Source organism: Pavona decussata, unplaced genomic scaffold (genome assembly GCF_977016875.1).
Source record: "Pavona decussata unplaced genomic scaffold, jaPavDecu1.1 SCAFFOLD_136, whole genome shotgun sequence".
Classification (NCBI taxonomy): domain Eukaryota; kingdom Metazoa; phylum Cnidaria; class Anthozoa; order Scleractinia; family Agariciidae; genus Pavona; species Pavona decussata.
In genome coordinates, this window is record NW_028145549.1 from 1 (window position 1) to 18,365 (window position 18,365).

Genomic DNA, 18,365 nt, shown 5'->3' on the forward strand with positions numbered 1-18,365 from the left:
ATATAAAAAAATGCACGCGATACTCACTTACACGAATGATAATGATGATTATTTTTATAGATGGTGGCTTCAAATGTTTTTACCAGAAAATTAATTCACATTACCGAGGTGCTACTGTGTTTCAAAACAGGCGTTGCAGATCATCAAAGAACGGTTCCTACTTCAATCTAAAGAAACAACTTGTGACTTTTGCTTAAGCGAAACTGTAAAACATGGCATAATCTAAGATCACTATCTCGTATTATTATTATGAGTTATCAGCTAAACCTTTTTTCCTCTTGCGTCGCTAATATCCGCCATCTTCAAGTGGTCGTAACTAAGGATAGCCGGAACTCACCCGACATGGCATGCCCCGGGGAAGTCATACTAAGAAAACGTTGTTTCAATTTGGGAGAAATTCAGCCTACGTTTTGACAGAATAGAGCTTTCTAATTGTTGTAAATTTAAAAGGTAAGGAAAATTTTGCTTCAACTTTAAATATGCAAGAACAATTTCTTTTTTCATCGTAAAATAACGAATATTCATTTAATTCGAGATTTCAAGACGATCGTGCCGGTCAGATGTAATATGGGCTTTTACTGGAACCGATGAAATAGTGTTTCTCAGACGGCAAAATAATTTACAGGGATAACTCGTTGTCGTTCACTTGGTGTTTGAGATCTCGCAGGTGACCGAACCTGGTCATCTTCGAATACAGTCTTTGACAAAGTCCGTGTTACAGCTGTTTCAGGCACAGAAATTGTAATTTGCAACGTTCTACACCCCACCCGCCGGACTGTTTTCATAAAAGCCACATTTCATTGAAATAAAGGCAAAATTGTTCCATTTAGAAATATATACCGCTCATCAAGGGGTCATAAAATAATTTGTTATTCTTTTGCCTGTCTTCAGCTTTAATCAAGAAAGCACTACGCAGTGAAATGAGCCTTAAAAGTCTCCCCTTAACTTGTCTCATTTGTCCACTTCATATTAGCATTAAGAAAAGTGAATTAACTACCAAAAAGGAAAACGAAGCGTTTCGTAAAAAGACACATTTAGCCTGTTAACATTTTTAATGAAACCTGTCGTAAAAACGTCAATAATTCCCAATTAATTTTCGATTAAGTTTGGCGTTATCACAATAACTTTCGAAGCTTAAATGACATTTAAGGAAATGAAAATGAGAAAGTCAGACATATATACTATTAGACAGGCGTATGATAGTTCGTTTAATAAATTACCATATATCACAGGCCACAATAATAAGCGATATACTTTCTTTTAGGCATGTTTCTAAGCATCCTAAACATTAACTTAGGTGTACGCAATTCTTTTTTTTTTTACTTCGTGTTTTTTACGTTGTAAGTTAATACTGTGAGTTTACTTTTACAATTTGAACACGATGACATATACACATTCACAAACTAAACGTAGCTGAGCTGGATACTGTCTACTGTGTACCTTAAAGTCAATATGTTATTGAATAATAATTATATCGAAGCCATTAACTACACGGAGCAAACCAGCTGACCTCATACTGAGTTCGTTTAAAGCACAGTAACATACGGACTCGGCAGAATTTTCTTTATTCAATGGCTTCAAATAACTCAACATTTTATGACGACAGTCCCCTTTCTCGTCAGGATATTTTGTTTGCCGTTATAAATTCACTCATAGTAGCAATCGGTGTTCCCGCTAACTGCATCATAATCACCATCGTAAGAAAAACACCTTCGATGCACACGACTACCAACTACCTCTTGATGAATTTGGCCGTGGCGGATTTAACGACGCTGTTGCTTTGCCCGGGAATGTATGACTACTCCCTGAACAAAATGAGCGTCCACAAAACAATGGGAGATTTTATCTGCAAATTCTTCGTGGGCAATGCATTGGTGCCGATCACCGCGAACGTTGGTGCCTTAACCGTTTGTACCCTTGCCACTGAAAGATACTTGGCACTTGTGAAACCGTTTAACACTGGATTGCGATTAACCAAGACAAGACTTCCCTATGCCGTTGCGTTTTTGTGGGTAATTGCTGTTTTATCCTGTATTCCCGACTTCATGACAAATACGATAGACAACGATCCTTTGTCAACTTATCCATGCAAACGGCCATGGAGTCTTGACGAATATTCCGATCATGGCAGCTATATAATTTACACTTGCGTTTTCTTTGAAATCATTCCATGTGTGATAGTGTTCTTTTGCTATTTTGAAATTTTCCGTGGCCTGTTCATCACGAATACAATTTGCGTGACACCCGCTAATGGTCCAAGCAATCAAGCGCTTGAAGATCAGCGTGCAAAGAAACAGCTTTTTAAGCTGTTAGTTTGGCTTACAATACTGTTTTGCATATGTACTCTGCCGTTTTCATTATTTTTCATATATTTGACTACAATTGACCGAACTACTGTATCCGATAATTGGGAACGTTTGTATTTTGTTCATAGAATGGTTAAGTTTCTTATAAATGCTAACTCGTTTTTTAATCCACTCGTATATGCTTTGCAAAGTTCTAATTATCGAAAGGAGTTCAAAAGAATTGTCTGCTGTAAGCGCGCACAAGAAACAAGCCTATGAAATTACAGTTCATAGAAAGTGAAGGAAAGAACTTTGTAGTGTTGTGTCGAAATAGGTGTAATCTTTTTTGCTGCAGATACAATTGTAAATTGTCGACAATGTTATTAGCCAGCTTATAGATCAAATATTAAAAAAAAATCCGGTGAAATATGCATTTACCATTCTGTATTCTCTAGTTCCGATGTGTTGTTGTTGTTGTTCTTTTTGGAAGCGAGATATGAGGGAATATAATTTAGTGATCGGGATCTTGGCGCACTTCGTTTTGTTACAAATGGGCTGAAAACGAGGGTTTTCTCCCTTCTATAGTATAATTTAACCGTTATAAAAAAAACTGGACAATTTTGCATTGAAAAAATCTCTATCAAATACAAAGCTACATAGGCAATGCTACACACGTAAACGCATCGGCAATGACACCAAAGAGTCCTTGTGGGAATCTCTTAGAGCGCTCGAATGGGGTTTATGTGGAAATCTTGGTTTTGTGGCTAAAATTTAAAAGCAGGTGCACCAAGTGAGCGTTAGTTGCGATCAAAAGCGTAGTCCCGAGAAATGAATTTTCCTATAATAACTTCGATATTTTTTCCAGTTATTTATATAATTATCCGCTCTCACAAAAAGATTTTTATTGTATGTCACCAATTCTCAAAAAGTGTTTGCTATAAATATTATTAGTGTTTACTGTTGGCCGGAAAAGAAGATATTTGATATAACCAGTTTTCGATAAAGTGGCTATACATCACTGGCCATCTTCTTGCCATTGGCCGAGAAGGTCATAATTAATACGAGTAAGTGAATGCCATTTCCATAAAAAAACGTTTTCCGGGCAAATGACCATTTAACCTTTCTTTCCATATCCGGAAAATAGCTATTTCAATTAATTATTTTATTGCCTGTTATTGTCTGGGTCGACGAGAGGTGATTTTCATGATGACCGTCGATACTCGGCTACGGATATTCGGCGCGGACCGAATAGCAAAACTCCCATTTTGGTGACTCAGCCACATTAACCGATTGAGATATATTTGAAATAAATTAAATGAAATCATAAGAACCGCGTCCGCGTTGTAGTGAATATTGCTTGTCTGGCAGGTAACGCACTAGACCGTGAGAACCCGGATGTAAAATGCAGTGTTGGGCTAATTGGAGATTTTGAATTCAAATGTCATCTTCTCGTTAAAAACGTTTGTCCAACGATTTCTGTCGTTTAGCTTTAACTTAACTAATCTGATGAAAACATCTCCGAACAAGGGAATATTTCATGATTTAGTGTCAAGCTGCTTTTGTGGTAGTATTATAATCGGGCCAAGTTGGTCTAATATTTTAGATCACGAAAGGTACGTTGGCCGAACACAGTTTTCCAGTATACAGGTGTTGGTAAACATTATTTGAAAACTACGTACTTCTGAGTACTCGAAATTAGCATGGTGCAAGATTAACTAAGAAGGAATAAATTTTGATACTTCTTGTTGAGCAAGGTGCCGTTGCCATGGCAACGTAGCAAGCCAATAACCGTCCTCAAATAATGGTTTTCCTCAACTTTTAGAAAATGCATTCGTTAGATTTTTTCCATCTCTTTGTATCCAGAAATACTCACAAAATACTGAAATAGTGACGCTGCTTTCATGTAATTTTAACAGAGAGATCTCCTGTAAATGTTGTTTTTGCACTTTAATGTTTTTCGGAGATACCCTATGTTAGATTTTGATTTCTGATTGTAGGCGAATTACGCCTTTAGGGAACTATTGTTGTGTCAAATTTCACAAAATTCTAACGAGCAGTTCCTTAGAAAAAGGTTTATTTCCATTAAAACAACCAGTCACACATTTTTGGTCAAATGCGCATGCGTGGCTTTTAATTAGGTTTTCTCAGCAAAGAAGAAAAGCGTGCAAAAAGGCTCAGCTCTTCGTAAACTCACTTTCTTTGTTCGGCGATAAATGAAGAAGGATTCACAGATGAGAAACTGAGTTTTTTTAAGAGCAAAACTCACCTTTGTGATCCATTTAGTATAAAATCGAGGGATCGATAGTATTTGCTTACCACAACCCTAGCGCGCACTCAATAGCATCACAAACAAAACGCGCGCAAACTGTGTTCGGCCACCTTACAAATACTCGTAACCCAACCTGGTTACAAATGAGGTTTGTTTCTATTACGCTTTTTCTGGCTACTTTAAAAACATGTTTCGTTTCGACTCTAAATGCTTTCTTCCTCGTTAGAATGTAATGCGGGGCTCTGAGTAAATTTTGCAGTTGGTTGGCAAGTATAAGTTTATGAGAATCTTTGTTGACGCCATTGTTTCTTTTTGCCTCATAAGCATACATGAAATGATGTACTTGGAACTGAAATGGACAGCATAAACTAAAAACGCATGTCACACTTAGTAATCAGGGTAAATATCAGTGCGATCTGCTCAGTATACTCAGAGGACTTAGCTCGTAAAGCTGTAAAATTGACCGAGGGATATGGATGGGTGACAGAGTTGCCAGACAGCCTCGACACTTTCAATGTTACTTTTTAAAAACTATCCAACACATCATGGTCAAATTTTCAGCGAGTATTCAGTTTGTCGAGCACTTTTAATTAACAGAGTGCATTTGTTTGGAGCTTGTTTTATTGCTTGTGTGGATGTATGCTAATGAGGTTGCATATACAAACAAAATTCCTCCTTTTCTTTATAGTAAGATTAATCACAGTTTCAGCTAAACCAAAAGTTTTACTTCTTACGGCAATTTGGCTGAAGTCGTAGAAGTATACATACATAAACGTCTTTTTTTAATAAAATCGTGCGGCCATATGGTCTTAAGGCCCAAGTGCCGCCTTCAATTCACTGGTATTTTTGAATTATTCAAAGTAAAAACTTCAACCTTTGCATGATACGAGATAAAATGTGGACTCGAGCAATGTCATTTACATCACTACAACACAGGCTATAACTTAAGGCAAGTTGTCTTCCGTATCATATCTCGATCAGTTATTCAAACTGCAGCTGGGAATTATTTAGTTCATTAGGCTATTCTCATTTCACAAAAATAGGCCGTCGTATTTACTTCGCTCGAAGATTGCTTATTTTAAACATCAAATGACTAGAAACCGAACTATTTATCAGATCATTCTGTCTCCCGCTTCAGGCGACAATAAAGCACCTTCCAGTGAAGGAGCCTTAGTCTAACCAATTAAATGTCTATTTTTAATCTTTCTCAAATCTGTTCACGCGAAATGGATATTATGAATTGTGAATTAACTTCCTAGGAACCAATTTTTTCTTCAAAACACGAGAGGTTTTGCAAAAACCGTTCACAAAAAAAAAACTGTGTTCCAAAATGTCAACCAATCTCATTTGATTTTCTCCTACTTCTGGCAATATTAAGGAAACTTATGGACCTTGAATGACAACGAAAAAACCGATAACAAGAAAAAGGAATTGAAATTTTATCAGTGAGACCTGAAAGTAAATAAAAAATTACGTTGAATTGCGTCTACAGGGTCTACAGAGTCCAGACGTCGTTTCTACATATTTCACTAAGCTTCATCCGTAGTATAAGTGTATATATAAAAATAATGCACGCGATACTCACTGACACGAATGATAATGATGATTATTTTTTTAGATGGTGGCTTCAAATGTTTTTACCAGAAAATTAATTCACATTACCGAGGTGCTATTGTGTTTCGAAACAGGCGTTGCAGATCATCAAAGAACGGTTGCTACTTAAATCAGAATTTACCAATGAAATATTTACTATGTTTACTAAAGAAACAAATTGTGACTTTTGCTTTAGCGAAATTGTAAAACATGGCATAATCTAGGATCACTATCTCGTATTATTATTATGAGTTATCAGCTAAACCTTTTTTCTTCTTGCGTCGCAAATTTCCGCCATCTTCAAGTGGTCGTAAAGAAGAGAAAGGATAGCCGGAACTCACCCGACACGGCATCAGCCCCAGGGAAGTCATCACTAAGAAACCGTTGTTTCAATTTGAGAGAAATTCAGTCTACGCGTTGAGAGAATAGAGCTTTCTAATTGTTGTAAATTTAAGAGGCAAGGAAAATTTTGCTTCGACTTCAAATATTCAAGAACAATTTCTTTTTTCATTGTAAAATAACGAATATTCATTTAATTCGAGATTTCTAGACGATCGTGGTCAGATGTAATATGGGCAATTACTGGAACCGATCAAATAGCGTTTCTGAGAAGGCAAAATAATTTAGAAGGATAACTCGTTGTCGTTCACTTGGTGTTTGATATCTCGCAGGTGACCAAACATGGTCATCTTCGAATACAGTTTTTGTCAAAGTCCGTGTTACAGTTGTTTTAGGCACAGAAATTGTAATTTGGAACGTTCGGCACCCCGCCCGCCAGACTGTTTCAAAAAGCCACATTACACTAAAATAAAGGCAAAATTTTTCCATTTAGAAATATATACTGTACATCAAGGGGTTATGAGCATTATGGATGTAGCAAGCTACTTCAATGCCATGCCGTTTTCTTTTGTCAGGTCTTTTAAATATTGGCATGACGCTTACTGCGATCAGAGAAACTTTTCAGGGGGCATTAAAACTACGGACATAAGATTATTCAAAGCCGGCACTTTTCTCAAATAATTTGTTATTCTTTTGCCTGTCTTCAGCTTTAATCAAGAAAGCACTACGCAGTGAAATGAGCCTTAGAAGTCTCCCCTTAACTTGTCTCATTTGTCCACTTCATATTAGCATTAAGAAAAGTGAATTAACTACCAAAAAGGAAAACAAAGCGTTTCGTTAAAAGACACATTTGGCTTGTCAACATTTTTAATGAAACCTGTCGTAAAAACGTCAATAATTCCGAATTAATTTTCGGTTAAGTTTGGCGTTATCACAATAACTTTCGAAGCTTAAATGACATTTAAGGAAATGAAAATGAGAAAGTCAGACATATATATTATCAATCAGGCATACGATGAGGACTTCGAAGTTCGTTTAATAAATTACCATATATCACAGGCCACAATAATAAGCGATATACTTTCTTTTAGGCATGTTTCTAAGCATCTTAAACATTAACTTAGGTGTACGCAATTCTTTTTTTTTATATCGTGTTTTTTACGTTGTAAGTTAATACTGTGAGTTTACTTTTACAATTTGAACACGATGACATATACACATTCACAAACTAAACGTAGCTGAGCTGGATACTGTCTACTGTGTACCTTAAAGTCAATATGTTATTGAATAATAATTATATCGAAGCCATTAAAAACACGGAGTAAACCAGCTGACCTCATACTGAGTTCATTTAAAGCACAGTAACATACGGACTCGGCAGAGTTTTCTTTATTCAATGGCTTCAAATAACTCAACATTTTATGACGACAGTCCCCTTTCTCGTCAGGATATTTTGTTTGCCGTTATATATTCCCTCATAATGGCAATCGGTGTTCCCGCTAACTGCATCATAATCACCATCGTACGAAAAACACCTTCGATGCACACGACTACCAACTACCTCTTGATGAATTTGGCCGTGGCGGATTTAACGACGCTGTTGCTTTGCCCGGGAATGTATGACTACTCCCTGAACAATATGAGCGTTCACAAAACAATGGGAGATTTTATCTGCAAAGTCTTTGTGGGCAATGCATTGGTTCCGATCACGATAAACATTGGTGTCTTAAGTGTTTGTACCATTGCCATTGAAAGATATTTGGCACTTGTGAAACCGTTTAACACTGGATTGCGATTAACCAAAAGAAGACTTTCTTATGTCGTTGCATTTTTGTGGGTAATTGCTGTTTTATCCAGTATTCCCAACTTCATGACAAATACGATAGACACCAATCCTTTGTCAACTTATCCATGCAAACGACCATGGAGTCTTGATGAATATTCTGATCACAAGGGTTTCATAATGTATTCGTGCATTTTCTTTGGAATCATTCCCTGCGTGACGGTTTTCTTTTGTTATTTGGAAATTTTTCGTGGAATGTTTATAACGAATACAATTTGCGCTACACCAACTAATGGTCCAAGCAATCAAGCGCTTGAAGATCGGCGTGAAAAGAGACAGCTTTTTAAGCTGTTGGCTTCGCTTACAATACTGTTTTGCATATGTACTCTGCCGTTTTCGTTATTTTTCATTTACTTGACGGCAATTGACCGAACTACTGTAGCCGATAATCGGGAAAGTTTGTACTTTTTTCATAGAACGGTTAGGTTCCTTCTGAGTGCTAACTCGTTTTTTAACCCATTTGTATATGCTTTGCAAAGTTCTAATTATCGAAAGGAGTTCAAAAGAATCTTTTGCTGTCATCGTGTTCCAGAAACAAACCAATGATGTTGTGGACAGTATAAGAGAGAACTTTGTAATCTTGTAACGAAACAAGTAATTTGTAATGTTTTTTGCTGCAGATATAAGTGGAAATTGTCGACAACATTTATCGAGCTTATATATCAAATATTTAAAATAAATTCGGTAAAATATATATTTACCATTCTGTGTTTTCTAGTTCCCATGTGTTGTTGTTGTTTTTGCAAGCGAGATATAAGGGAATATAATTCACTGATAGGCAATTTGGCGCTCTTCTTCTGCTACAACTGCGCTGAAAACGAAGGTTTTCTCCCTTTTATAGTATAATTTAACCGTTTGAAAAATACTGGACAATTTTGCATTGAAGTAATCTTTATCAAATACAAGGCTACATAGGCAATGCTACATAGGTAAAAGAGTCCTTGTGAGAGTATCTTAGAACGCTCGAATGGGGCTTATAAGAAAATCGTGGTTTCGGAGCTAAAATTTAAAAGCAGGTGCACCAAGTGAGCGTCAGTTGCGAGCAGAAGTGTTACCCTGAGAAATGAATTTCCTTAAATAACTTCGATATTTCTTCCAGTTATTTTATATATCCGCTTTCACAAAAGGTTTTTATTGGATATCACCAATTCTCAAAAAGTGTTTGCTATAAATATTATTAGTTTTTGTCGCTGGCCGGAAAAGAAGTTATTTGAAATAGTAAGTAAGTAAGTAAAACCTTTATTAAAGTGTCAATGTATTTAGCCTAGGTAGATTTATTGGGGACACTAATATAATATCGTACTAGTAAAAGTTAGAAATTTACAAGAAAGTGATTAAAATTAACGAATATGGGAGATGCTGTTGTGTAGCTTATGTACAGGATAAAATTAAAATTTAAAAACTAAAATGATTCTATTGACTACAAAGATTACAGCAATTGCTGTCATTAATTAAAATGCCAGCAAGGTTCAGTTTTCTTATTTTGTTTATAAAAACAGGTAAACTGGGCGAATCTCTTTGATTGTCGGTAAGTTTTGACCATAAGAATGGCCCGAGATATCTAACAGAGTACTTGCCATATAACGTGTAGTTTCATAACGCGGTAATACAAAGTCACTATTCCTTAGCGAGTGTGTAGAGCCTTTGCGGACAAATAGTTGAGAAACGCAGTCAGGTACAAGACCATTTTTTGTACATAAGTGCTATGATATCCTGAAGCCGTCTGTTATATAAAGAGGGTATGTCAGCACGCCTTAGGAGTTCTTCATATGTAGCAGAATGGGATTTATATATTACCCTTAGGGCTCGTTCTTGTATTCGTTCTAACTTTCTTTTGTCCGATGATTTGCAAAAATGCCAGGTTAGATGGCAGTAAGTTAAATATGGCGGTATAAAAGACTTATACAGTAGTAGCTTGGCCTTGCAGGGTATTAAGTTTCGAAGGCGTGAGAGTACTCCGACTTTCTGGCTTGCCTTAATGCATAATGTGCTGATATGCTCAGTGAAGTTGAGATTTTCATCTATATGAACTCCTAGCAGTTTCATTAGTTCTATGTTTGCAATATCTAGATCGTTAGCAATATCTAGATCGTTTATGCTCAGCGTTTTGTCGCTCTTCTCCTTATCGAGGTTTCGTGGATTGATGTATAGAGACTGAAACTTGTCTGGATTGGCGAGTAAGAAATTATTCGAGTACCATGACAGTGCTTGCTGGCCCTGAGTTTTCATTCTGCATCGTACTGTTTCATGTTCCCTTCCTTTGACGTACATTTGGTGATCATCAGCGTACATTGTTAGATTTACGTCTTTAACATGAGCTGACATATCATTTTGGTAGATGTTCCATAGTAAGGGATCAAAGGACGATCCTTGAGGGCATCCCCGTTCCATCTTTATCTAGTCACTAGTAGCGTCACCCATTTTTACTCGGTTTAGTCTGTCGTCAAAAAATGAGCGCATAAGGTCAAGTGATCGCCCTCCAAATCCATAAGCCTCTAGTTTCTTTACCGTCAGAGAATGGCTGAGAGAGTCAAAGGCCTTGCTCATATCTGTAGATAACACTGATACCAGTTGCTCATTATCAACAGCCTGTTTCCAATCCTCTATCAGCATAAGCAAGGTTGTTTCGCAACTATGTCTTTTTCTGTAAGCTGTCATTCTGTAATACAAAGTTTCATCATAATGGCTTGTCACCTGATTGCTCAACAAGAGTTCAAATATTTTGTCGACAGCTATAAGGGAGGTGATGGGGCGATAGTTTCCGGCATCCTGTTGATCTCCCTTCTTAAATACGGGTGTCCACTCACCCATTTTCCATGCGCTGGGCTAAGCACTCTGCTCTATACAATTGTTATAGAGGCTGGTCAACGCTGCTGCTGTTCCTTTAGCCACCTTCTTAAGTAATTTTGGTGGTAGTCCTGTGTCCCATCCACTGGACTTCTTTGAATTAATCTTTTCCAGTGCCTGCTCTACTTCAGCCTCTGTGAAGAGCTTGAATTCAAAATTGGTTTCTTTGTGGGCTTCTTGTATGGCCTTAACACTGCTGTGGTCACTATGGTCCTCTTCCGTGATATTATTCAAGTGGTCTCCACCTATACTCAATGCCGCATTAATGAAGTATTTGGCTAGTATCTCTCCCACTTCCGTTTGATCCTTTACGGCACTATCACCCTCCGTTTGAAGGTGTACTGCTGCCGATTCTTTGCTCTTGTTGCTGATAAAAGTTTTGAACGTGTCATAGAATTTCGACGGCCTTGTTTTGTGTTGGTCCGCCTTAGTATACCAATATGCTCGGATTGCTTTTCTACGCTCTCGTGTAGCTATCTTTCGATACTTCCTTTTCAGTTCCAGATTCTCAGCTGTGCGGTCTTCAGCAAACTTTTTGGCGTACTTCCTTTCGTTTCTCAGCGCCCTTTTCTATTCCTGTGTTATGTAAGGGATATCCTTTTCCCTTACTCTTTTCATTTTGATTGGCGCGTGCTGATTAGCAACGCTTTCAAAAAGTCCTCTCCAATAATCATATTTGTCGCCTACACAGGTGAAGATGTCACTGACATGGCAAGGTGCATTAATTTGATCTTCATTGAATAGTTCGAAGTCAGTAATTTTAGTTTGCCTAAATGTTATGGTCTTGGGACTGTGCTTACAAACTTCATCAGTCATTTCTCCATAGATCAAACAGTGGTCGCTTATTTCGGGATTATACACTCCGCATCCTGTAAATATCTCTGGGGTGTTTGTGAGCAACACGTCCGAGAGCGTTTGGGAGTGCATTGTAACTCTGATAGGCTCAGTTATTAGGCGTGTCAAGTTGTATACTTGCTCCAGATCTCTGAGGATCTTCCCCTCACCTCGATTAGGAATAAGCCGGTCCATGTTCAAATCACCCAGAATAACTATGCACTGCTTTTGAAGACACACCCACAGACAAATATCATTCATTTCATCCTCAACGTTTTGTTGATATTTTGATCCTCTGAGGTCATTATTCTTTCTGGATTGTTTAGGCGGCCTATAAAGCGCTAAGAACAGTATTTCTCTCGTTCCAATACTGCATTCTACCGCTAAAGCTTCCAACGTCTTGTAGGCTTTCGGCAGTTTCAGTCTCTTAGAGAGTATGGCTGTAGAAAAATAAGCGATGAGCCCACCTCCTCCTTTGGCTCTGTCTTTGCGATAAAACCGGTATCCTTGTAGACTGAACCGGTCGTCCGGGTACGAAAGATCAATTTTGGTTTCCGATACAATAAATATGTGAGCTTTCAGTTTATCGTTCAGTAATTTTAGTTCTTCGAACTTGTTTTGTATGCTGTTAATGTTCAGATGTGCAAGAAAAGCGCCGCTCGAATTGTTTTTCCTTTCTTCCAGAATCGAGCTCACCTGGGAATTCAGAAGGTCGTCATTAGCATAATCATTTTCGAAGTAGCTCGCTTCCATCCTGATATCAGTTGCAGTTGCATTTACTTGTATGTTAGTATCTATTTCAAACGGGTAATCCATGGTCGCGAAGGGAAGACTACACAATAAGCATGTCCAGTCGATGTCAGGATAATCCAAGTAGTACTTGAAGGCAGCCTTGGTTAAACCAAGGCATTTAGCATGCATCCATGAATTACAATCGGCACACAGCAGGGCGTCTTGATTCGATCGAACGTTCTTACTGCACTCCTTGCAGGGATATTTCGGTTGTTTCATGCTGTTGTTTGGTCCCGGATTTGTTTGAACGTCTCCCGCGTTAATGATGCGATGAAGTTGAAAAGTATGCTATTCCCATTCGCAGTGTAGTGAACCCACCCTCGATTTTAAGAATGCGAGCTAATGCGTTTCCGCGGCCACGGCCTCGCTGCCTGACATTTTTCAAAGTTTCGGCTACTTGTCTCGCCTCTCTCGCCTCCCATCTCACAGCAGAACACAGCCCATAAGATAAGGATAGATCTTCTTTGTAGTAGAAGTTCAAAAGACCAGTGATGAACGTAGAAGTAAGAATTAGTCCAGCATCAGTGATCTACTTCCAGTCGCCATTAGCACGCGCTCATAACCAGTTTTCGATAAAATGGCTATTTAATATCATTGGCCATCTTCTTACTATTGGCCGACAAGGTGCTAATTAATTAATATGAGTAAGTGAACGCCATTTCCATAAAGAACTTTTGCGGGCAAATGACCATTTAATCTTTCTTGCCAGTAGCCGGAAAATAAGTATTTCAAATGACTATTTTATTGCTTACTTGTTATTGTCTGGGTCGACTAGAGGTGATTTTCATGATGACCCTCAATATTGTACTCAGCTACGTATGTTCAGCGAGGACCAAACAGCAAAACTCCCACATTGGTGACTCAGCTACATTAATATATTGAGATATATTTGAAATAAATTAAATGAAATCATAAGAACCACGTCCGCGCTGTAGTAAATATTGCTTGTCGGGCAAGTAAAGCACTGGGTCGTGAGAACCCGGATGTAAAGTGCAGTGTTGGGCTTATCGAAGATTTTGAATTCAAATGTCATCTTCTCGTTTAAAACGTTTGCCCAACGATTAGTTTTAACTTAACTGATCTGATGAAAATACCTCCGAACAAGGGAAGCAATCATGATATTAGCGTCAAGCTACTTTTGTGGTAGTATTACCATCTGGCCAAGTTGGTCTAACATTTTAGATCACGAATTTGACTTAACGTCTCCTTTAAGTGAGCTCTTGTTGAGTGACTGTTTCTTTAAAATATTCGTAACCCAACCAGGTTACAAATTAGGTTTGTTTCAATTACTGTACACATTTTCTGGCTACTTTAAAAACATGTTTCCTTTCGGCTCTAAATGATTTCTTCCTCGTTACAGAGGTAACCTTGGTGCCGGACCAAATAGTTGCATTAAAATGTAATGCAGGGCTTACTAAATATTGCAGTTGGTTGGCAAGTAGAAGTTTCAGTAAGAATTTTTGCCGACGCCATTGTTTCTTTTTTGCCTCATTAGCGTACGTGTAAATGGACAACGTAAACTGAAAACGCATGTCAAACCTGGTAATCAGGATGAATATCAGTGTGATCTGTTGAATATTCTCAGAGAACTTAGCTTGTAAAGCTGTTAAATTAAATTTACCAAGAAAAATGGCTGGGTGACAGAGTTGCCAGGCATCTCGGCACTTTCAACGTTAATTTCTCAAAAACTATCTAACACATCATGGTCAAATTTTCAGCGAGTTTTAAGTTTGTCGAGCACTTTCAATTAACAGAGTGCTTTTGTTTGGAGCTAGTTTTGTTGACTGTACGGATGCATGCTAATGAGGTTACATATACAAACAAAATTCCTAACATTAATCACAGTTTCAGCTGAACCAAAAGTTATTCTTCTTAGGGCAATTTGGCTGAAGTCGTAGAAATATATATATATCTAAGTCTTTTGTTAATAAAATCGTGCGGCCATATGGTCTTAAGGCCCAAGTGCCGCCTTCAATTCACTGGTATTTTTGAATTATTCAAAGTAAGAACTTCAACCTTTGCATGAAACGAGATAAAATGTGACTCTAGCAATGTCATTTACATCACTGCAACACAGGCTATAACTTCAGGCAAGTTGTCTTCCGTATCATATCTCGATCTGTACTCAAACTCCAGCTGGGAATTATTTAGTTCATTAGGCTATTCTCATTTCACAAAAAAAGGCCGTCGTATTTACGCCGCACGAAAATTACTTATTTTAAACATCAAATGACTAGAAACCGAACTATTTATCAGATCATTCTGTTTTTCGCTTCAGGCGACAATCAGTGGTGGTTGGACACGGTCCGCAAAGCATGCTGGGGCGAGTTGTCGGTTCGAGGTCAGTTGTAACAAACCTTCGTGCTGTGCGGATCTCAAGGAATGACAAATTTTCGCTTCAAAAAGGCAGGAAATCGGTTAATTCGGTAATTTATTCGATAAGTTTTCTCCGGTTACCGTAAGCGCACATCGACTGACTAATTTAACGCTCAAAACGGTGGGTTTACACGGCGATTCTAGCGATCGATCGAAAGCCTGTACAAACGAAACTGCTCCATGTAAATTACATGGATAATTACCACTTCCATAGAATTGCAAAACCAATCCTGTCGTTCTTCTATGAAATCCTACCTTTTGAATTATAATGTACGATCACGGGCTCGAAAATCTGGCATTGAAATATTGAGAGTTCATAACTACTGGAATCCAATTATTCTGGTGGAAATAGCCGAATATTATAATACGAAATGAAGTAAACAAGGATTGTAGGAAAAAGAAGATTTTCACGGCCTTACTGGAAAGGAATTCCGTTTAACCATTCTGTATACTAGTTGCCAATGAGACTGGGACATGGAAAAAAGCTCTCACACAAGTTCAGCTTGCAAGAGTCATAGATTTTAGCCACACAGGAGTACTAAATATAAGTTTGATATAACAAGTTCTTCAATAATAATTTGTTTTATTACATCACATGTTGCATGAGGGAAATGAAAACATCAAATTGATCTTGAATCAAATAAGTCAAAAAAACCTTGTAAACAATGCCAAATACTCTACCTTCCTTTACTGGGCAGACCCTTACTTTGTATGAAAGAGTCAGTGTATTTGATCAAGGTGAGGGGCCCTGGGTGTATGCTCCCTCTTTAATTATATATTTAAAAGAAAATAAGGCCTTTCAATACAAACATCAATACACAAAACAATGTTATGTAGATTATGTACATTAGTACCCTCAAACATAGAGAGTGTGAAAGCCAAATAGTAAGGTGATAAGGAATCACAAATGAGCAATAAAAATTCAGAGTAAGTACAAGTAGCTGCTCAAAAATGATTACTCATTTCCATAGTCCAACAAACTATGATAGCACACAATATAAAAATATTGACTTCACAAAAGTTCCCCCCCCCCCATATCCCCCTTTCCCATTACTACAGTGGTTCAGCCTTATGAAAAACTCCAAAAAACCTGTGAGCAATATTCTCTTTGATCTCGGAAGATTTCTAGTTCAGTTGTAACAAGACAGATTACCAACTATCAAATCTATGTTTTTATTTTATTTTAATAATAACAATCACATTAATGGAAACTGCTGTACATATTGTACATGTAATTCATAACTTGGCAAAGGGGCACAGTATTATAGTCACACTAGATGTCCTCCTCTCCTTTTCATTTACTAGTCACTTTAAATCTACAACATATCCATTATAATTATGTTTACTTATTGGATAATTTGGAGAAATATTGAAAATATACAAATTGGGGGGAATTCTGCTCACAAGGCATGCCCCCCACTCATAAAGAGGGGGGTGAATAGGGGTATGTAAATCCGCCGATCCGCTTAAATTAATGGCTGAATCCGTCGATCCGCTCAAAAAATCAACCAAATGCGAATCAGCAAATTGTTTGCCGTGTTAGATAATACGCAAGATATAGAACGACTTCAGTTGTTGGAGTTGCCTTGCGTGATATTGTGTTTTAGCGTTGAGGATGACCATCAACGAAATATTTATGTAACCAAAGTCTGCATCGAAACAAAATCTCGCAGATACGAGAAAAAAAAGCAAACTTGAACTTCCTAACAACCATAATCCAAAATCCGGGCCCCAAAACTGGATAAAACCGCGATCCGCTGTGATCACAGGATCCGCAGATCCGTTAAAATTTAGCTCTGAATCCAGAATCCGGGCTAAAATATTAAAGGGAGAGTTTCACGGTTCGGCGCATGTGCGAGCGATAACGTAAGCGCTGTCAAGCCAATTGTTTTTGGACCAATTGGAAGCGAGTACACAACACCGGCGGGATATAGCGGGCAAGTCTTACAACTAGCTGGCATAAAAATAAAACTGACCGGCCAGTGTTTCGGTCACGTTTCAGAAAGAAACATAAAGGCTGTCCATGTAAAACACATGGGGATTTTTGCGCCACTTCGTGAATGTTCCATGACATTCAAGAAATGCCAGAACTTATGCGAACGCATACGGTTTTATTAGTACAATGTCGATATCTCGCGGCATCGACGTTTTTGTATTACGCGCGGTTCGAAAAGCCGAGAAGCTCCCTCAAACTTACGTACTTAAATCCAGTATTTCATCAGCATTCAGTGATTAACCTACTATAGTGTGTACGCTCGATAGCCTGATTTTATTACACCAGCGAGAAGGCGAAGAACGAGAAATCTGCAAGCTTCAAGAAGCGATGCGACCGTTTAGTAACAACAACACTGAGCGTCCTTCCGAGATGCTGGAATGCATTTGAGAAAACTTTGCCATGTGGCAAATCAAAACTGCGTTTGCCATTCGCAATGACCATAATTTTATAGATAAATGAATACCTTACAATAGATTTTGTAGTTTGCCGCAAATCTTTTGGATTTTTTTCTGCTGCCCGCTATTCGAGCCCATTAATAGACGACTACAACTAACTCGCTCATTTGATCTCATATTTATTCGCTTCGCGTCTCAGTGTTGTACAATTATTTCTATCCAAAGCAAAACACTGATGTTTGATGCTGTTTGTCCGTCGAATTCTCCGTTTTTGACAGTTGACTTCCATATAAACAAACAGTACGATTGAAATCTAGAAAATCCTCGCGAGTTCATCCAAAGCCAGTTGGTGACCTTTGCCATTTCCAGCGAAAGCAGATGTGCCGCGAAATCGTTGTCTATTTTAAACAGACTTATCTCTTTACCAATTTTCCACGTTTGGTGAACGTATCTTGTTAACCACACAGGATTTCTACATCCACTCCACTCTGTCCGCTTTAACTTCTGTGCTTCCAGAGAGTCCACAGAACGTCCCGTCGCCGGTCGGCCACGACGTGTCCTTGCCGATCCATCGACAAAAATGTCGTTTTCGGATGCTAAAACACTTTTAACCTTACAAAAATCGAACTTATATTTACAACAGGAAACAAAGATTATAAAAAGTGAAAAACGAAGAGCGGATGATCCAATTTCGGGCGCGATTTCAACAGATTGTTCCACCACAAGCTCGCATCAAATTTAGTGTCGACCCGTACAATTTATTTTTGAGCCGGTCTGCTCGCGCATGCGCTTGACC

The 18,365-nt window shown here is 38.1% G+C and overlaps 2 protein-coding genes across 2 annotated transcripts; both read left to right on the forward strand.

The window, feature by feature from the left end:
• The first annotated feature begins 1,571 nt into the window (after nucleotides 1–1,571).
• On the forward strand, nucleotides 1,572–2,564 carry LOC146467384 (QRFP-like peptide receptor). The gene has a single exon (XM_085125961.1). It carries the CDS (start codon nucleotides 1,572–1,574, stop codon nucleotides 2,562–2,564), a length of 993 nt encoding a protein of 330 aa, XP_084982087.1.
• A 5,318-nt stretch (nucleotides 2,565–7,882) lies between these two features.
• LOC146467385 (tachykinin-like peptides receptor 86C) lies at nucleotides 7,883–8,983 on the forward strand. The gene has a single exon (XM_085125925.1). The coding sequence runs from the start codon at nucleotides 7,883–7,885 to the stop codon at nucleotides 8,873–8,875; it is 993 nt and encodes a 330-aa protein (XP_084982051.1). The 3' UTR covers nucleotides 8,876–8,983.
• Nucleotides 8,984–18,365: the final 9,382 nt, after the last annotated feature.

Coding starts and splice junctions, on each gene's coding strand:
- LOC146467384 (XM_085125961.1), top strand. CDS start 1,572: ATGGCTTCAAATAACTCAACATTTTATGACGACAGTCCCCTTTCTCGT.
- LOC146467385 (XM_085125925.1), top strand. CDS start 7,883: ATGGCTTCAAATAACTCAACATTTTATGACGACAGTCCCCTTTCTCGT.